The following is a 14,123-nucleotide window of genomic DNA, read 5'->3' as shown; positions in this document are numbered from 1 at the left end:
TGAGCACCGGGCTCAGTTGGTTGAGCACCGGGCTGTCACGCGGGAGGTCGTGAGTTCAACTCCGGCCGGACCAACACTCAGGGTCTTTAAATAACTGAGGAGAAAGTGCTGCCTTTGTAATTACATCTGCAAATGGTTAGACTCTCTAGTCTTCTCGGATAAGGACGATAAGCCGGAGGTCCCGTCTCACAACCCCTCAATGTTCATAATCCTGTGGGACGTAAAAGAACGCCCACACTTGACGCAAAGAGTAGTAGGGCATGTAGTTCCGGGTGTTGTGGTTTGTCTTCTGTGATGTATCATGGTTGGGAGGGTAAATGCTCGGAGATATTAGCATCATCAAGTACTCTAAAAATCCGAGGGTAAATAAAAGATATATGTTATGATATATGATATGTTGAGTTGGTGGCGTTGTAAATGCCCGAAAAAACATGAACGAAATAAAGGGAATTGTGTCAGTCAAATAGTATCGTGATTTTAGTGTACCAGGCTTTCACTCTATGATCTCACATAACCAAACAAATACTTCTCTCGGATTTGTACCTTAGACTAGCGGACCCAGTCCTTGTCCAAAAGCTTGGCAGTTGCTCCGTCTGCTGGAATTTTAAACCAACTAAAACTGTGCGAATTTGTAAAAATGAGCTTCTCGTGTGCACTTTATTCAAAATCAGCTGATATCGAGGCTATGGTAGGTATTGGAACAAAGGGACTCGAATGATTTAGCAAAACGCCTGATGTCATCGACCATTTCGAAGATAACACGGCTTTTGTCTCGCCACTTCTCCCTTCTTGGGCTTTACCTTGTGTTATTTGATGTCGCTTTCGAAACAAAATACCCGGCGTGCATTGATTATCAGGATAAAGAGGACGTAATTTGTGTCTTGGAGACCTATTTTAGTATTCTTCGAAATTCCTCCTTTCTTGGAATAAGTGAGAATATTACGACATAAGTCAAGGAAGATAAATATTCGTTGTTGCTCGAATTTTAAAGCAATGGTCACATTCCTGGACTAAATTCTCCAAAAAAAAATGGAGCGTTGTAATTTCGTTTCTTTTAATTTTGTGAGAAAATGTATAAAAGGCCTTTTCCTTTGTAGTCGTAATTCGTACGAACATGAGCCTACAAGACAAAGGAAAATTAAAATCTTAGTTTTTCACCTTGTGGTCAAGGGTACAGGACTTTGAAACTGATTTAAGCAGGGTTTTTTTAAAGAATTTTATCCCACAAACGAAACGGTTATTGAATAGATTAGAGATTGCTAAGACAACCGAGGTTGTTTGGGAAAAGGAAACATTGAAAGCGAAACATTTGGTAAGAGAATTTGCTTGACTTGACATTTTCTGAGATTACTAGGGGTTTTTTTTTTCATGCGGGCGGAGGCTACTGACGGGTCGGGTGCTGCAGTGAGGGTCATCCTGCTTGACTACAGGAAGGCCTTTGATCTTGTCGATCATAATCTCCTGGTACGCAAGGTCTTCAACTTATCCATCCCTCGCAGCGTTGCCTGTTGGGTGGCAGATATCTTGATGCGGAGACAACAGCGAGTTAAGTTGTTCGCGGAATGCCACTCGGAATGGGTCCCACTGAGTTCCAACTGGCTGTTTATCCTGATGATTAATTAATTCCGTGTGTCGTCTACCCTTTGTACGTGGAAGTACGTGAATGACACAACCATGGCTGAAATCGTTCCCCGTGGTCTCAGGGTGCAGTTGATATTGTCGAGGGCTGGTCACAGATGCAGGGTATGCAACTCAACGCTACCAACACTGTACAGTGACTGTAGCAAGTGCAAGGAACTGATTATTGAATTTAAGAGGAAAAAGCGTACCTTTAGTCCCGTGGTTTTTGCCGGGAATGAACTCTCAACTCTCCTATCCTATGAGTCACGATATCGAACGATCATAAGTGGAATAATCATGTAAACCAAGCGATAAAAAAGGCAAATAAGCGTCTGTACGTCTTAGTTTTACTGAAAAGAGCTGGTCTTAGGCAGAGTGACATTGTCAATTTCTATTGTACCGCAATAAGGCCCTTGCTTGAATACCGTTCGCCTTTTTTTCACCACAGTCTGCCTGAATAGTATTTAAGTGAAGATCTTGAGCGAGTGCAAAAAAGGGTGTTTTCAATCTTATCGTCCCCACCAATCTTGCAGACAAAGTTTAGCAACCTTTGAAATTAGCACTCTGTGTCAACAGAGAAGAGAAGAACAATGTACCAGACTTAATCAACTGAGAAGCCTATTACCGCCTAGACATCAGAGTCATTATGATACACAATGGTAATAGGTCTGAGTGGAGTCCAATTTGTTCTGTAACCATACGAGTGATTAACATAATCGGACGACCGCGTAGCGGGAGTCCCATGTATTATTACAGATTAAATTGGACGACACGAAGTGCTGTTACCAATTAATTATAACCATTACAATTTACAAGAAAACAAAATTAATGCATTCCTTTTTCACTGTCTAATGTTGCAAATTTGTCCATTTTGGAAAATCCCTAGTTTCGTAAGGTAAGTGGTTGTTGCTATGGTTATTGTGATAAATTCTGTGATTGGTGGATTAAGCTGACTGCACTTAAGGACGTTCGCGCTAATTGTTTGTGCGCAACGGTAATGCGCAGGTAACGCGACCGTAAATGTCACGCATTACTTCGAGCATTAGGGACTTTAAGCAAGGACTACGTAAGTGTCTAGTACGGTGACCGGAAGTCATATTTTTTCCCGCGACACGTACGTGGCCTGGTTTCTAGCCGTAGAACGCTTCCCGAATACGTAGGAGATTATGGCGGGCCGTAGTGGAAAGTACGTAAGTGTTTTGTTGTACTTGATATGCTTAATAAGTTAGTGTTTCAACCCAAATGGCAAGCTACAGGCATTTTATCCATTTTTGATCACCTTTGGTGATTTCCAAGAAAAATATTTGTCAATTTTGAGCTGAAAATGTGGTAACAGCAGCATCAATCCCAAACAACGTGTTTAAGCGAGGTAAAGCTTTATCAGCTTTCACCACTTGTTTTACGATTTTTGTGAGCTTATACACTTCTTGCCGCGGCTTTTCACATATCTTTCTCAAGAGGAAAGTACTTTAACAATTTAAACTCCTGCTTATACATGTATCAGCATTTGAATGAGGAACGTGAGTTTAAGTGGAGCCTAATGTATAATTTTGTTGCTTTTAGGCGCATGGAATGGAGTCTGGAAAATGATGTTGTGTTGTGCACAGAAATAAGGGTTCGTGAACCCTATAAATTTAAAAAGTGCAGCAATGAAAGGGGTAAGATTTGGACCGAAATTGCATCGACGCTTAACAGTAACGAAGAAGTCAAATTTCATGTCACTCAGAGGGGCGTCCGTGAAAGATACGAAGGACTCAAAGCAAAATATTTGGAAAAGATCAAAGGCGAGGAGAAAGCTAGTGGAATTTCCCCTGAAGTCACAGAGCTCGATAAGCTGTTGGAAGAAATAGTTGAGAAGGAAAGTTTGGCAGAATCGTCGAGAGAAAGCGACTCGACTATCAAGAAAAACGAGGAAGAGCGTAAGGTCGCAGAGGATTTGCGGAAGACCGCTATGGAGAGTATGGGCGAAACAAAGAAAAGATCAATGGAGAGTGAAGGGGGCGATATCAGTGTCAAGCGAAAGCGAAGAAGTGGCAGTGATGCAGTCGAATATTTACGTGAACGGGCGGAGAAAGAGATAAAAATTAGGGAGGAGGAGCTTGCACTCAGAAAACAGAAGCAAGACCAGGAGGCCAGCAAACAATCTCAACTGTTTCAACAACAAAATGAGATGTTGAAGGCAATGAAGGAACAGCAGATTCAAATGCAAAATATCCAAGCTATGATGTTGCAACAACAGCAGCAGCAGACAGCTGCGTTGATGTCGATGTTGGGGAGATTCATACCAAAACAGTGATGATCCACCTCCTCCACCACCCGCTCCTCCATCCCTGTGGATCCTTCCCTTTTGTTCATATGTTCGGTTTAACTTCTTACATTAATGTGCACCATTGAATTTTGTTTTATTAGTTAAAGTTGATAATGTTTTAGAGAAAAGCATTCACCAGAGGTTGAGTTTCTTCACTCTGGATTATAATATTCAGATGTTCTCACCAAACACCTCTCTGTTGGTTGGACCTTGTTACTTATGCCTGTTGAACAAGTAGCATCACGTGTTGAAATATTCAGCATAAACAATGTGACCATTTTGTTGGTCAGTGCTGTCTTCCTAGGGCATCATGCATAGTTCCCGTTTCTTGTGTGGCAAACAACCCAAATTGTATTTTTGAATTACCCATCACAGGCCTGTTTCTGACTACAAAGGATTGAAACTACTCTTGAAGCACTGAGAACAGAACACTGTCAAACATTTGTTAATCACCTGTTTGATTATCAGTCGAAGAAATGCTGTGGCCATTACCAAAGAGGAATGTAAGCAGAATGCTCAAGAAATGTTGTAATTTGTGCTCTGATCCCTTTTGTACAAAGGGACTTAAAATATTGAAATTTATTGTTCATTAACACTATGTCATGATTACCGCAGAATTCAATGAGAGTCTTGTTAGCACTGAAAGTCATAAATTACTCATGCAAAATTGAGAGTAGTTACTCAAGCAAGACACGATATTGTGAGTGTCCAATCAGTGCTTAAATTTGGGCTGCCAGTGACCAATCAGATTTGACAATTTTTGTCACAATTACGAATCAATTACTTGAATAATCATAAAAGGCGACTTTAGTGGTTTCCTTTCTACACCAGTTCCTGATCGTTTTTCCTTCCACACTTTGCTGATCACCCTGTGGGGGGAAGGGTAGGAAAATGGGAGGGGGGTCTGCCTCTGAATACGTAAATACCCATGGACCACAGTTTTTACCCAGCTATTTACCCTCAACACAACTTTTGAACCTAAAACCCTATGGTATGCTTGTTATGAAGTGCTCAATCCTCAAGAAGAGCCCTCCTCAGATTTAGTTGTAATAGAGCACAATGTACATTCTCATTATAACCAGTGCAGAAACAGGGTGACCACACCCAGGGGTTGATTCTTCTGAAACTCTTGCTTTTGTTGACTTAAATCTTAATTCGTGCCAAATGCTTGCTCCTCTCTTCACCAATGGTCAGTTGGAAGGAAAAGGTCAGACCTTGCCCATCACCCACTGTCCTGCTCAACCCCTTTTTTAGCTCCACACTTGAGTCTGGTTAACAAAAACAGTTAATTAAAATAATCAAAAATTGATGGAGGCTCCAGAGAAAAGTAATTTGAAGTACTGTTGCCATATAGGCAAGTAAGTGCATTCCTCAGAAGAGCACATACTATGTACATTTTACCGACACTGCTGAGTTGGACCTTGAGGTTTTTCTTAAAATCAAGAAACTTAAAATAATTTGAAATGTCTCCAAACAGCCATTCCACTGAACATCTGACGGCACTCATGGCTGAATTGAATGCTTCCATTTGGACGGTGAGGGCAGCATTACGGAAAGGTGCCTGGAGATGAATGCGTAGTGGATAGGCTGGATCACCAAAAACACACATGGGCTGGACAGCAGGAGAAAACGCATAACGCTCAAGCTGTCTCAAAAGACCAGAATCGGCCAGCATACCTGCGTCGTGTCTCCTCCCTTCTGAAATGTTAAAAGGGGTTCAATATGAAAATGAAGTCCTTAATTCTCAGTTTAGTTTTGTCATAGCCCAAAAAATAAATGATAACATACCTACAGGTCCATACAAATTTCCAATCAGGCCATTCGGTAAAGCAATGGATTGGTATTTAAGGGAATGCACCCGTTTATGGCCATTGTATAGAACACGCTGGTGTCTCCCAGGTCTGCAAACAGGACGAACGGTGCCGTCTATAAAACCAAAGCAATTCTGGAGTGGTGAACCTTTTCTGGAAATGGCCTGTGCATACTCTTCAAGTGCTTGCGCACTTAACAAAGCTGGGTTCCAGTCAGTTAGCAAATGTCCATGAGTATCGTATATGTAGTCCAGAACTGTATTAGTTACCATACTAAGAACTGGAACAGGCCTACCGAAACGCGAAATCATGTCCGAGTAGCGACAAGGGTATGCAAAACGTCTGAGTAGCATACACAACCCCTCCATACCGTCTATTTTGCTTCGCTGCTGACAATGAAATGTTGCTGGTATTTGCAAAGCCTCTCCAAGGGTCTCCAAATCTTTCTTTTCAACGCGAAACTCCGCCAAACATTCATCGTCTTCCATGTCATCAAAGTGAAAATCGCCATAAGAAGAGTGTGGAAAAATCAAGTTGGCTGGCTGATATTCCTCGTAGAGAACTAAAAATTCTTCTTCAGAAATAAAATTAGAACCGTGCGAAAGAAGGAGCAAATCTCTTATTTCTCGAAACGAGGGCATGGCACTTAACAAACTATCGAGAAAGATTATAAACTTCCGTACTACGCGACTTGCTTAATGTACACAAGAGCTTTGAATTTTGGCGGGATTCTACGTACTCGTTCCATTTTTCCGCGGCTAAAACTCTCCGTACTAGACACTTACGTAGTCCTTGCTTAAAGTCCCTATTAGTGAAGTTGAGGTTCAGAGAAAATCGTGATCAGTCAAAATTGTTTAAAAATATTTATGAAAGTCAAGTAGACTACTGCACGACTGATATTCGCGTTGTTTTATCAGTCGTGTACTGGTCTACTTGACTTTCATAAATATTTTTCAAGCATTAGTTAAAATAACATGGTGACAAAAACACCGGGGAAAAAATTCCAGGACGGCAAAATAATAGCACATTCATTTCTGAATCATCATGAAACGTTAAAGAGAATTGAGCGGGAGGATGGAAAAGCTCAGCTGGAAAAGGTAGTTGGAGTAGTGGCTGAAAGTTTGAAAAACTCGAGGACGAACCGTTGCGTAAATTTAATAGGGCTGTTTTTTAAAAATGATTTTATTACCCTACGAACTTAAGTTCAAAATGAATGCATGTTTTTGAAGTTCCTTTCCTTTACTTGCGTAAAAATAGAGCAGTATTTTAGTCCTCGTCCACTTGAATAGTGCGGACCCTCGTGGAAAGAACCAGCGATTAAATTTCACAAAAACCACACTCCAGAAGATGAGCATGACAGCAATGGAGAGATACTATACAAGACACTAACCAAATGACGATGACGCCCGCTTAAAACTTCGTTGCAATGCTCGAGAAAGTTTTTTTTTTTCGGTAAAAACCCTCCCTTTGGTTCCAGTCCTTCCCCGACAGGTCACGCAAAAGCGTTACAAATGAAATTTTCCAAGAGCTGTACAAAATCACATCGATTTTACTCGTTTAGATCATTGGTGACCCCTATTTTTTTTAATCATGAATAACTTACGTTACTTACTATCTACAAAATATGATGAAATGAAGAAATTCGCACACTAAGAAGTTATCTTTTTTTAACATTTTCTTTCCTCGTGCCATCAAATTCCGGTACTGGTTGCAATGGATAGAGCGTACGAAAATGCTCTTCGAGGATGAACTCTACTGTTTACGACATCCCTAGCGGCATACAATATTATTATCTAAAAATTCCACTCCTAAAAACCTATGCACGGAAACCTTCACTCTTACAGTTTGTTTTTATGATTTTCGATGGATGAGCAGATGAGGCTAGATCTCGCTATTATGACCGATATCTCGTTAAGGCGTTTTTGGAGTAAGTACCTTATAACCTAACTCTAGGCGAGAAATGAAGAAAATCTCACCGTAAGAAGATTTTGGCGCGAACGTCCTTAATATGATTGGCTGATGTAACTGTCCGATTTCAGGTATTCGATTACAGCCTCATTACAGCCAACTGTCCGATTTCACTATCCGATTTCAACCCTACAAATAATTAGTGAAAAATAAAGTAGTTAATGCACCAATCAAAATCAATCAAAATCACTGTTCAAAGTGAGTGTTCGAGCTCCCACGATTTCACGCAAGTCCTTTTAAAGGGACTTTTATTCCTACTATGTGCAGTCGTGCTAACAAGCAGCAATTTTTACTATAAAGTGGTGAAATAGAATATTTATTACATTATAAAGTGTTTTAGTAAGGGATTCTCGTCATAATTTTTAAGTTTACATTCTTAGTATTTTCTTTGTATATAAATTTTGTAATAATTTCGCAATTCTATCTATCTATCTATCTATCTATCGGAAAAGACAAGCGTTGACTGTTTCATTCAAGCTATTTTCAAGGCACCGGAAAATAGACAAATTTTCCACTGACGACTTGAAGGTAATGCGTGCTTGGACATAAAAAGATACAAAGAAAAAATAGTTTTTCAACTCAAGGACATGTTTAGCGGTACAGGACTTTCAAAGGATTTCAGCTTTTTTGAAAGAATTTATCCCACAATCATCCAGACAAAACGGTTGAGTGATAATCGATGATAATTGCTGTCTTCTTTCAAGCCTTGTTATGATTGCTAACACAACCGAGGTTGTTTGCAAAAACAATGAAACGCGACAAAGTCATGTTATTATTGGGTAAGAGAACTTTACTTGATTTGAAATTTTCGAAAGATTACTGAGGGTCTTTCTTGCGGGATAGACAAGCGTTGATAGTTTAATTAAATCTATTTGCAATGCACCGGAAAATATAAAATGTTTTACTGGGCTTGACATTTTTTTCATGCAAGCCAGGATCTTTTTATTGGAACAACCGACATCAGTTAAATCTTGCCTTAGATGCGTTGAGTAAAAGGGCATTTTGCTTTCGCAGTCCAAAGGGGAAAACAATTCTGAGAACCTCAGTTGCAGGTGATGTACTTCGATTAGGACACAAATGATTAAACAACATGACCTGAATCTGTGCAAATGTTACTCCTATAAGTCAAGAATGGCAAAAAAGAAAGAATACGTTTAAATCTCAATGTTGTCGTGGAAGCTTGAACATTTGCATGCTGCAAAGTTGAATAATGTGGCTTTGGAAATTTCTAGATAACATTAACTGTAGAACGCAGCTGCGTAGCCAGTATCGTTACTTTCGTCTGCCTTATACGATCACAAATACGCGGCTATTGAAATAATCTTACCGTTTTGTTCCTTTCACCAGTCGACGTCAAAACAACTGTTCAACTAAAAGCCTAACAGTGGCTCAGAATCCAGTCGCACAAACTTGAAACTTCTTCACATACAGTTCTATGTTGAGTTTGGCGAAGCAAATAAAATGGGAGGTAGAAAAGCACTTTTGTTATGCAATTCTTGTACTGAATCGAGGCATCTCATTGCCCATTTGTTGGAGCTGTAACTGTGAAATTTATTCACTCGCCACATTCGTGGACTAAATTCCATGAGAACAAAAGGGACGCTATAATTTCCTTTCTTTTAATTTTCTGAGAAAATGTATGAAAGACCTTTGACTTTTATTTTCAATTCGTACGAACATGAGCTTACAAGTCAAAGGAAAATTAAAACTCTTAGTTTTTCAGCTCATGTTTAGGGGTACAGGACTTTGGAACTGGTTTCAGCTGGTTTTTTTTTTCAAGAAGTTTATCCCACAATCACCCAAACGAAACGGTTGAGTCTGAGAACTGTCTTCCTTGTTATTAAGTAGATTACAGATTGCTAACAAGACAACTCAGGTTGTTTTCGAAAAAATAAACATTGAAAGGGAAACATTTGGTAAGAGAATTTGGATTCACTTTTCATTTTCTGAGATTACTAGGGGTCTTTTTCATGCGGGAAAGACAAGCGTTGACTGTTTAATTTAATATATTTGCAATGCACCGGAAAATAGACAAATCTCTGCTGACGACTCCAAGGTGATGCATACTTCGAACACAAAAAGGTACAAGAACATAATCTAAAACAACTGAACGAGTTAACTGACATTTCCAATAAGAATGCCAAAGGCTGCGACGATGAGAGTTTTTGATAAAAGTTCATGCTCGCAACAATTTTTACAAGCGATGTTGTGTTGGTGGCGTTGTAAATGCCCGAAAAAAACATACGAAATAAAGGGACTTGTGTCAAATAGTATCGTGATTTTAGTGTGCCAGGCTTCACTCTATGATCTCACATAACCAGACAAATATTTCTCACGGATTTGTACCTTAAACTGACCCAGTCCTTGTCCAAAGGCTTGGCAGTTGCTCCGTCTGCTGGAATTTTCTAAAACTTTGCGAGTTTGTAATAATGAGCTTCTCATTTGCACTTTATTTAAAATCAGCTGATATCGAGGCTATAGTGAGTATCGGAACAAAGGGACTCGAATGATTTAGCAAACTGCCTGATGTCATCGACCATTTCGAAGATAACATGGTCTTTGTATTGCCACTTCAGGCTCCCTTCTTGGGCTTTACGTTGTGTTATATTTGATGTCGCTTTCAAAACAAAATACCCGGCGTGCATTGATTATCAGGATAAAGAGGACGTAATCTATGTTTGGAGACCTATTGTGGTATTGTTCAAAATTCGTCCTACGCTTTCTTGGAATAAGTGAGCGTATTACAACATAAGTCAAGGAAGACAAATGTTCGTTATTGCTCGAATTCTAAAGCAATGGATTTTTAATCCTTTTAATTGGTTCCATGTGAAGGGAGCCTACCCCGCCATTACGCGTAACTGTTTGCCTGATCACTAAATGTCTTCCTTGTTATTGAGATTTGGGGGCTTTTTTACGAGAATTGAGACCAGAACTTGCAAGTCAAGGAATAAGTAAGCAACTTTTACAGCACTTGACATTTTCCTCGCACAAAACGGGATCTGTTTTACTGGAACAACAGCATCAGTTGTTCAATTAAATCGTAACTCAAATGCATTGGGTAAATGGGAACTTTTCTTTCGCAACGCACCTTGCAGGTGATCCGTGTGTTCCGCTTAGGACACAAAATGATTAAAAAACACCTGAACCTGTGCAAATTTTACTCTTAAAGGTCAAGAGTGGCAAAAAAGAATGTATAATTTTTAGCTCTTATTAACCGAGCGGGAGGTCTGTATGGGAGAATCTTGACCGAGGTCGTGAGTACAGACCGAACGCAGTGAGGTCTGTACACACGACCGAAGTCAAGATTCTCCCCATACAGACTGACTAAGCTCGGTAAATAAGATGTTTATTATATGGCAAACAAGAACAATTTAATTCGTTTAATGTAACTGGTTTGTACTAACTGACATTTTGCTTGCGAACGGCGATGAGTGGCGATGAGCTGAACTTAATTCTGTCAAAGTTTGCTCGTCATCCTCTCTTTTGTCATCATGCTGTTTGGCACTTCCATAAATAAATATTGGTAGAAGAAAATACTCAATATTTTTGCATTTTAGTTTGCATCTTTTCACCGCAGGACATTACCGGTCTAGATGCCGGTCTAGATGGGAAAATCTAGACCGCGGTCAATATCGATTTTAGCCAAACGTTAACTTGGTAGTTCCCAGTCCTTGTGAGACAGAGCCATATGATAATAAATCTTAATGTTGTCGTGAAAACGTGAAGACATAATCCGCAAGTTTACTCGCGATGCAGAACGTAGCGTTGGAAATTTCAAGGGGAACCAACGAGCAAATTGAGCCACAAGCCTTTGAGATATATTTCTAAGCTCTTTGTAGTGTTTAAACACTGCCTAAAGAGGTGTTTTTATCAGCTAGAAGAATTTGATCTGTTCGGATATCTTAGTTGAAAATTGAAGTGTCCGAAATTATTAGGGAATGATAGCTTTATTTCAGAAATTGTTAGCTGGACATCACCTTCTTAAAACCTCCCAGCGAACCAATTGCTCATCCGAAACTGCTAGTTGATCTGTTTAAGTGCCAAAAATTGCAAAAATATCCTTTCCGAAAACGTAAGGGACTACTTTTCCCTTCTTGTGAATCTTTTTGGTGATGTTTTAGTAAAGAAATCTATAGTTGTCTGGCAATGTAGAACTGAAATTATTAGAGCAGTTTGACTCTCCTGAACACATATTTCACCAAAGATTATCGTTGGGTGCCCTTGAAATTTCTACAAAACATGACCTGTAGAACGCAGCAGAGTAGCCAGTATCATTACTTTCGTCCGCCTTATAAGATCTCAAATAGGCTACTGGAATAATCTTACCGTTTAGTTTCTTTCACCAGTCCGCGTCAAAAAAACTGTTCGAATCAAAAAGCCTAGCAGTGGCTCCGTCCACACAACTTCTGCTTCGATATGCAGTGTATTTAATTACAGTTCTATATTGAGTCAGGCGGAGCAAAAGGGAGGTAGAAAAACACTTTTGTTATGCAATTTTTGTATTAAATACTGAATCGAGACATCTCATTGGCCATTTGTTAGAGCAAATAACTGGGAAATTTATTCACTCGCCACATTCGTGGACTAATTCTCAGAATCACAAGGCGCCGGTTGTAATTTCATTTCTTTTAATTTTCTCAGAAAATTCGTCCTTTCATTCGTAATTCGTACGAACATGAGCTTACAAGTCAAAAGAAAATTTAAAATCTTCGTTTTTTTCAGCTCATGTTTAGCGGTACAGGACTTTCAAAGCGATTTCAAAGTGATTTCAGCATAATTTTTAAATAATTTATCGACCCACAATAATCCAGACAAAACGGTTGAGTGATAACTGTCTTCCTTCCTAATATACTCAAGGGAGTATATTAGGGCCACTTCTTTTCCTGCTGTATATGACTTCCCCCTAAATGTAAGCTGCAGTACAGAGCTTTTTGCTGATGACAGTGTACTTTATCATAACATCGCATTTGTAGATGATTGTGCTGAGTTTCAGGGTGGCCTTTTATCTGTTGCCTCCTGGTGTGACTTGTGGAAGGTCACGCTGAAGCCTAAAAAGTGTAAGGCCCCACATGTTACCAAGTCTAAATGTCCTTTAGTTCATCATTATGTGATAAATGAGAATAATCTGTCAGCTGTAGATAAACATAAGCACCTGTACATTTGGATTGAATCTTCTTTAAGGTGGGACGCTCATATCAATTACATTGTTGGTAAGGCAAATCGAGTGTTGGGTCTAATAAGGAGAACATTTGGGCCCAAAGATCCTGTGGCAATTAAAACAGCTTTTAATGCTTTAGTTCGTCCTATTTTGGAATATTCCTGCCCAGTGTGGAACCCTTATTTGGTTAAACACATACACAGTATTGAATCCATCCAGCGTCGTGCTACTCGATTGATATGTGGATCTGATAAACCTTACTCTGAAAGGCTCACTGAACTAAACTGGTCATCATTGGAGCTTAGAAGGAAATACCTCTGCTTGCTTCAACTTTACAAGATAATTCATGGCTATTCTGATATTGACTATACCGCATATGTGGATCTGACTGGCTCAACAAGAACTAGACGTAACCATGACTTTAAAATTAGGCCTAAAGCAGCAAGGACAAACTATTTTAAATTTTCATTTTTTAACCGTTACGTTAATGACTGGAACTCTTTACCTAACTCAGTTATGTCTGCTTCTAGCTTAAGCTCGTTTAAAACTTTATTACTTAATTATCTTTGTCTTTTAGTTTTCGTACACATTGTGAAATTATATATTAGATACTATTCTTAATTGTTTTAACTTTTATTTCTGGACAGCAGTTTCTATATGGGAATTCAGTTTCCCCTATGGCTTTCCTTTACCTATTGTACTTTTGTATATATATTTTCTTTTGTACTTTAGTAAGAAGCTTTATTTAACTTAACTTAAATTTCCTTCAATCCTTGTTATGATTGCTAAGATAACCGAGGTTGTTTGCGAAAAACAGTGAAAAACAACACTAGCATGTTTATTATTGGGTAAGAGACTGATTTTGCTTTCTTTGACATTTTTCTAAGATTACTGAGGGTGTTTTTCTTGCGGGAAACTCAAGCGTTGATTGTTTAATTAAATCTATTTGCAATGCACCGGAAAGTACTGCTGAGGACTCGAAGGTTTGTGCGTACTTGGAACATAAAACGGTACAAGAACATAATCTCCAGCAAGTGAACAAGTGTAAGAATGCCAACGCTGCGACGATAAGATTTTTGAAAAAGGATGATGCTGCTCGCAGCAATGATGCTGTCAGGCCGGTTCATAACTCTGGAAGTTTTCACAAGCGATGGATGTGAACTTCGTGTTAAGGGTGGTGTTGTAAATGCCCGAAGAAACATGAACTAGGGATTTGTGTCAGAGAGTACCGTCATTTTAGTGAGGAGACGACAAAACG

At 39.3% G+C, this 14,123-nt stretch overlaps 2 protein-coding genes across 2 annotated transcripts; one reads left to right on the top strand and one right to left on the bottom strand.

Annotated features, from left to right (window-relative positions):
• The first annotated feature begins 2,733 nt into the window (after positions 1-2,733).
• LOC138036121 (caldesmon-like) lies at positions 2,734-3,916 on the top strand. The gene is made up of 2 exons (XM_068882476.1): positions 2,734-2,806; positions 3,184-3,916. The coding sequence occupies exons 1-2, from the start codon at positions 2,787-2,789 to the stop codon at positions 3,914-3,916; spliced, it is 753 nt and encodes a 250-aa protein (XP_068738577.1). The 5' UTR covers positions 2,734-2,786.
• Positions 3,917-3,945: 29 nt separating this feature from the next.
• Positions 3,946-6,543, bottom strand: LOC138036126 (uncharacterized). The gene is made up of 2 exons (XM_068882480.1): positions 5,717-6,543; positions 3,946-5,626 (listed from the first exon to the last, which is right to left on the bottom strand). The coding sequence occupies exons 1-2, from the start codon at positions 6,378-6,380 to the stop codon at positions 5,214-5,216; spliced, it is 1,077 nt and encodes a 358-aa protein (XP_068738581.1). The 5' UTR covers positions 6,381-6,543; the 3' UTR covers positions 3,946-5,213.
• Between the last annotated feature and the right edge of the window lie 7,580 nt (positions 6,544-14,123).

This window comes from Montipora capricornis, unplaced genomic scaffold (assembly GCF_036669925.1).
Source record: "Montipora capricornis isolate CH-2021 unplaced genomic scaffold, ASM3666992v2 scaffold_460, whole genome shotgun sequence".
NCBI classification, from domain to species: domain Eukaryota; kingdom Metazoa; phylum Cnidaria; class Anthozoa; order Scleractinia; family Acroporidae; genus Montipora; species Montipora capricornis.
The sequence above is the reverse complement of the archived record's forward strand: the minus strand, read 5'-3'. Positions and strand labels throughout refer to the sequence as shown.

What these genes read in the sequence shown, in the direction of transcription:
- LOC138036121 (XM_068882476.1), top strand. Translation starts at nt 2,787, where the DNA reads ATGGCGGGCCGTAGTGGAAA. An exon ending in ATGGCGGGCCGTAGTGGAAA is followed by an intron (nt 2,807 to 3,183) that starts GTACGTAAGTGT and finishes TGTTGCTTTTAG; the next exon opens with GCGCATGGAATGGAGTCTGG.
- LOC138036126 (XM_068882480.1), bottom strand. Translation starts at nt 6,380, where the DNA reads ATGCCCTCGTTTCGAGAAATAAGAGATTTGCTCCTTCTTTCGCACGGT. An exon ending in AAATTTGTATGGACCTGTAG is followed by an intron (nt 5,627 to 5,716) that starts GTATGTTATCAT and finishes TTAACATTTCAG; the next exon opens with AAGGGAGGAGACACGACGCA.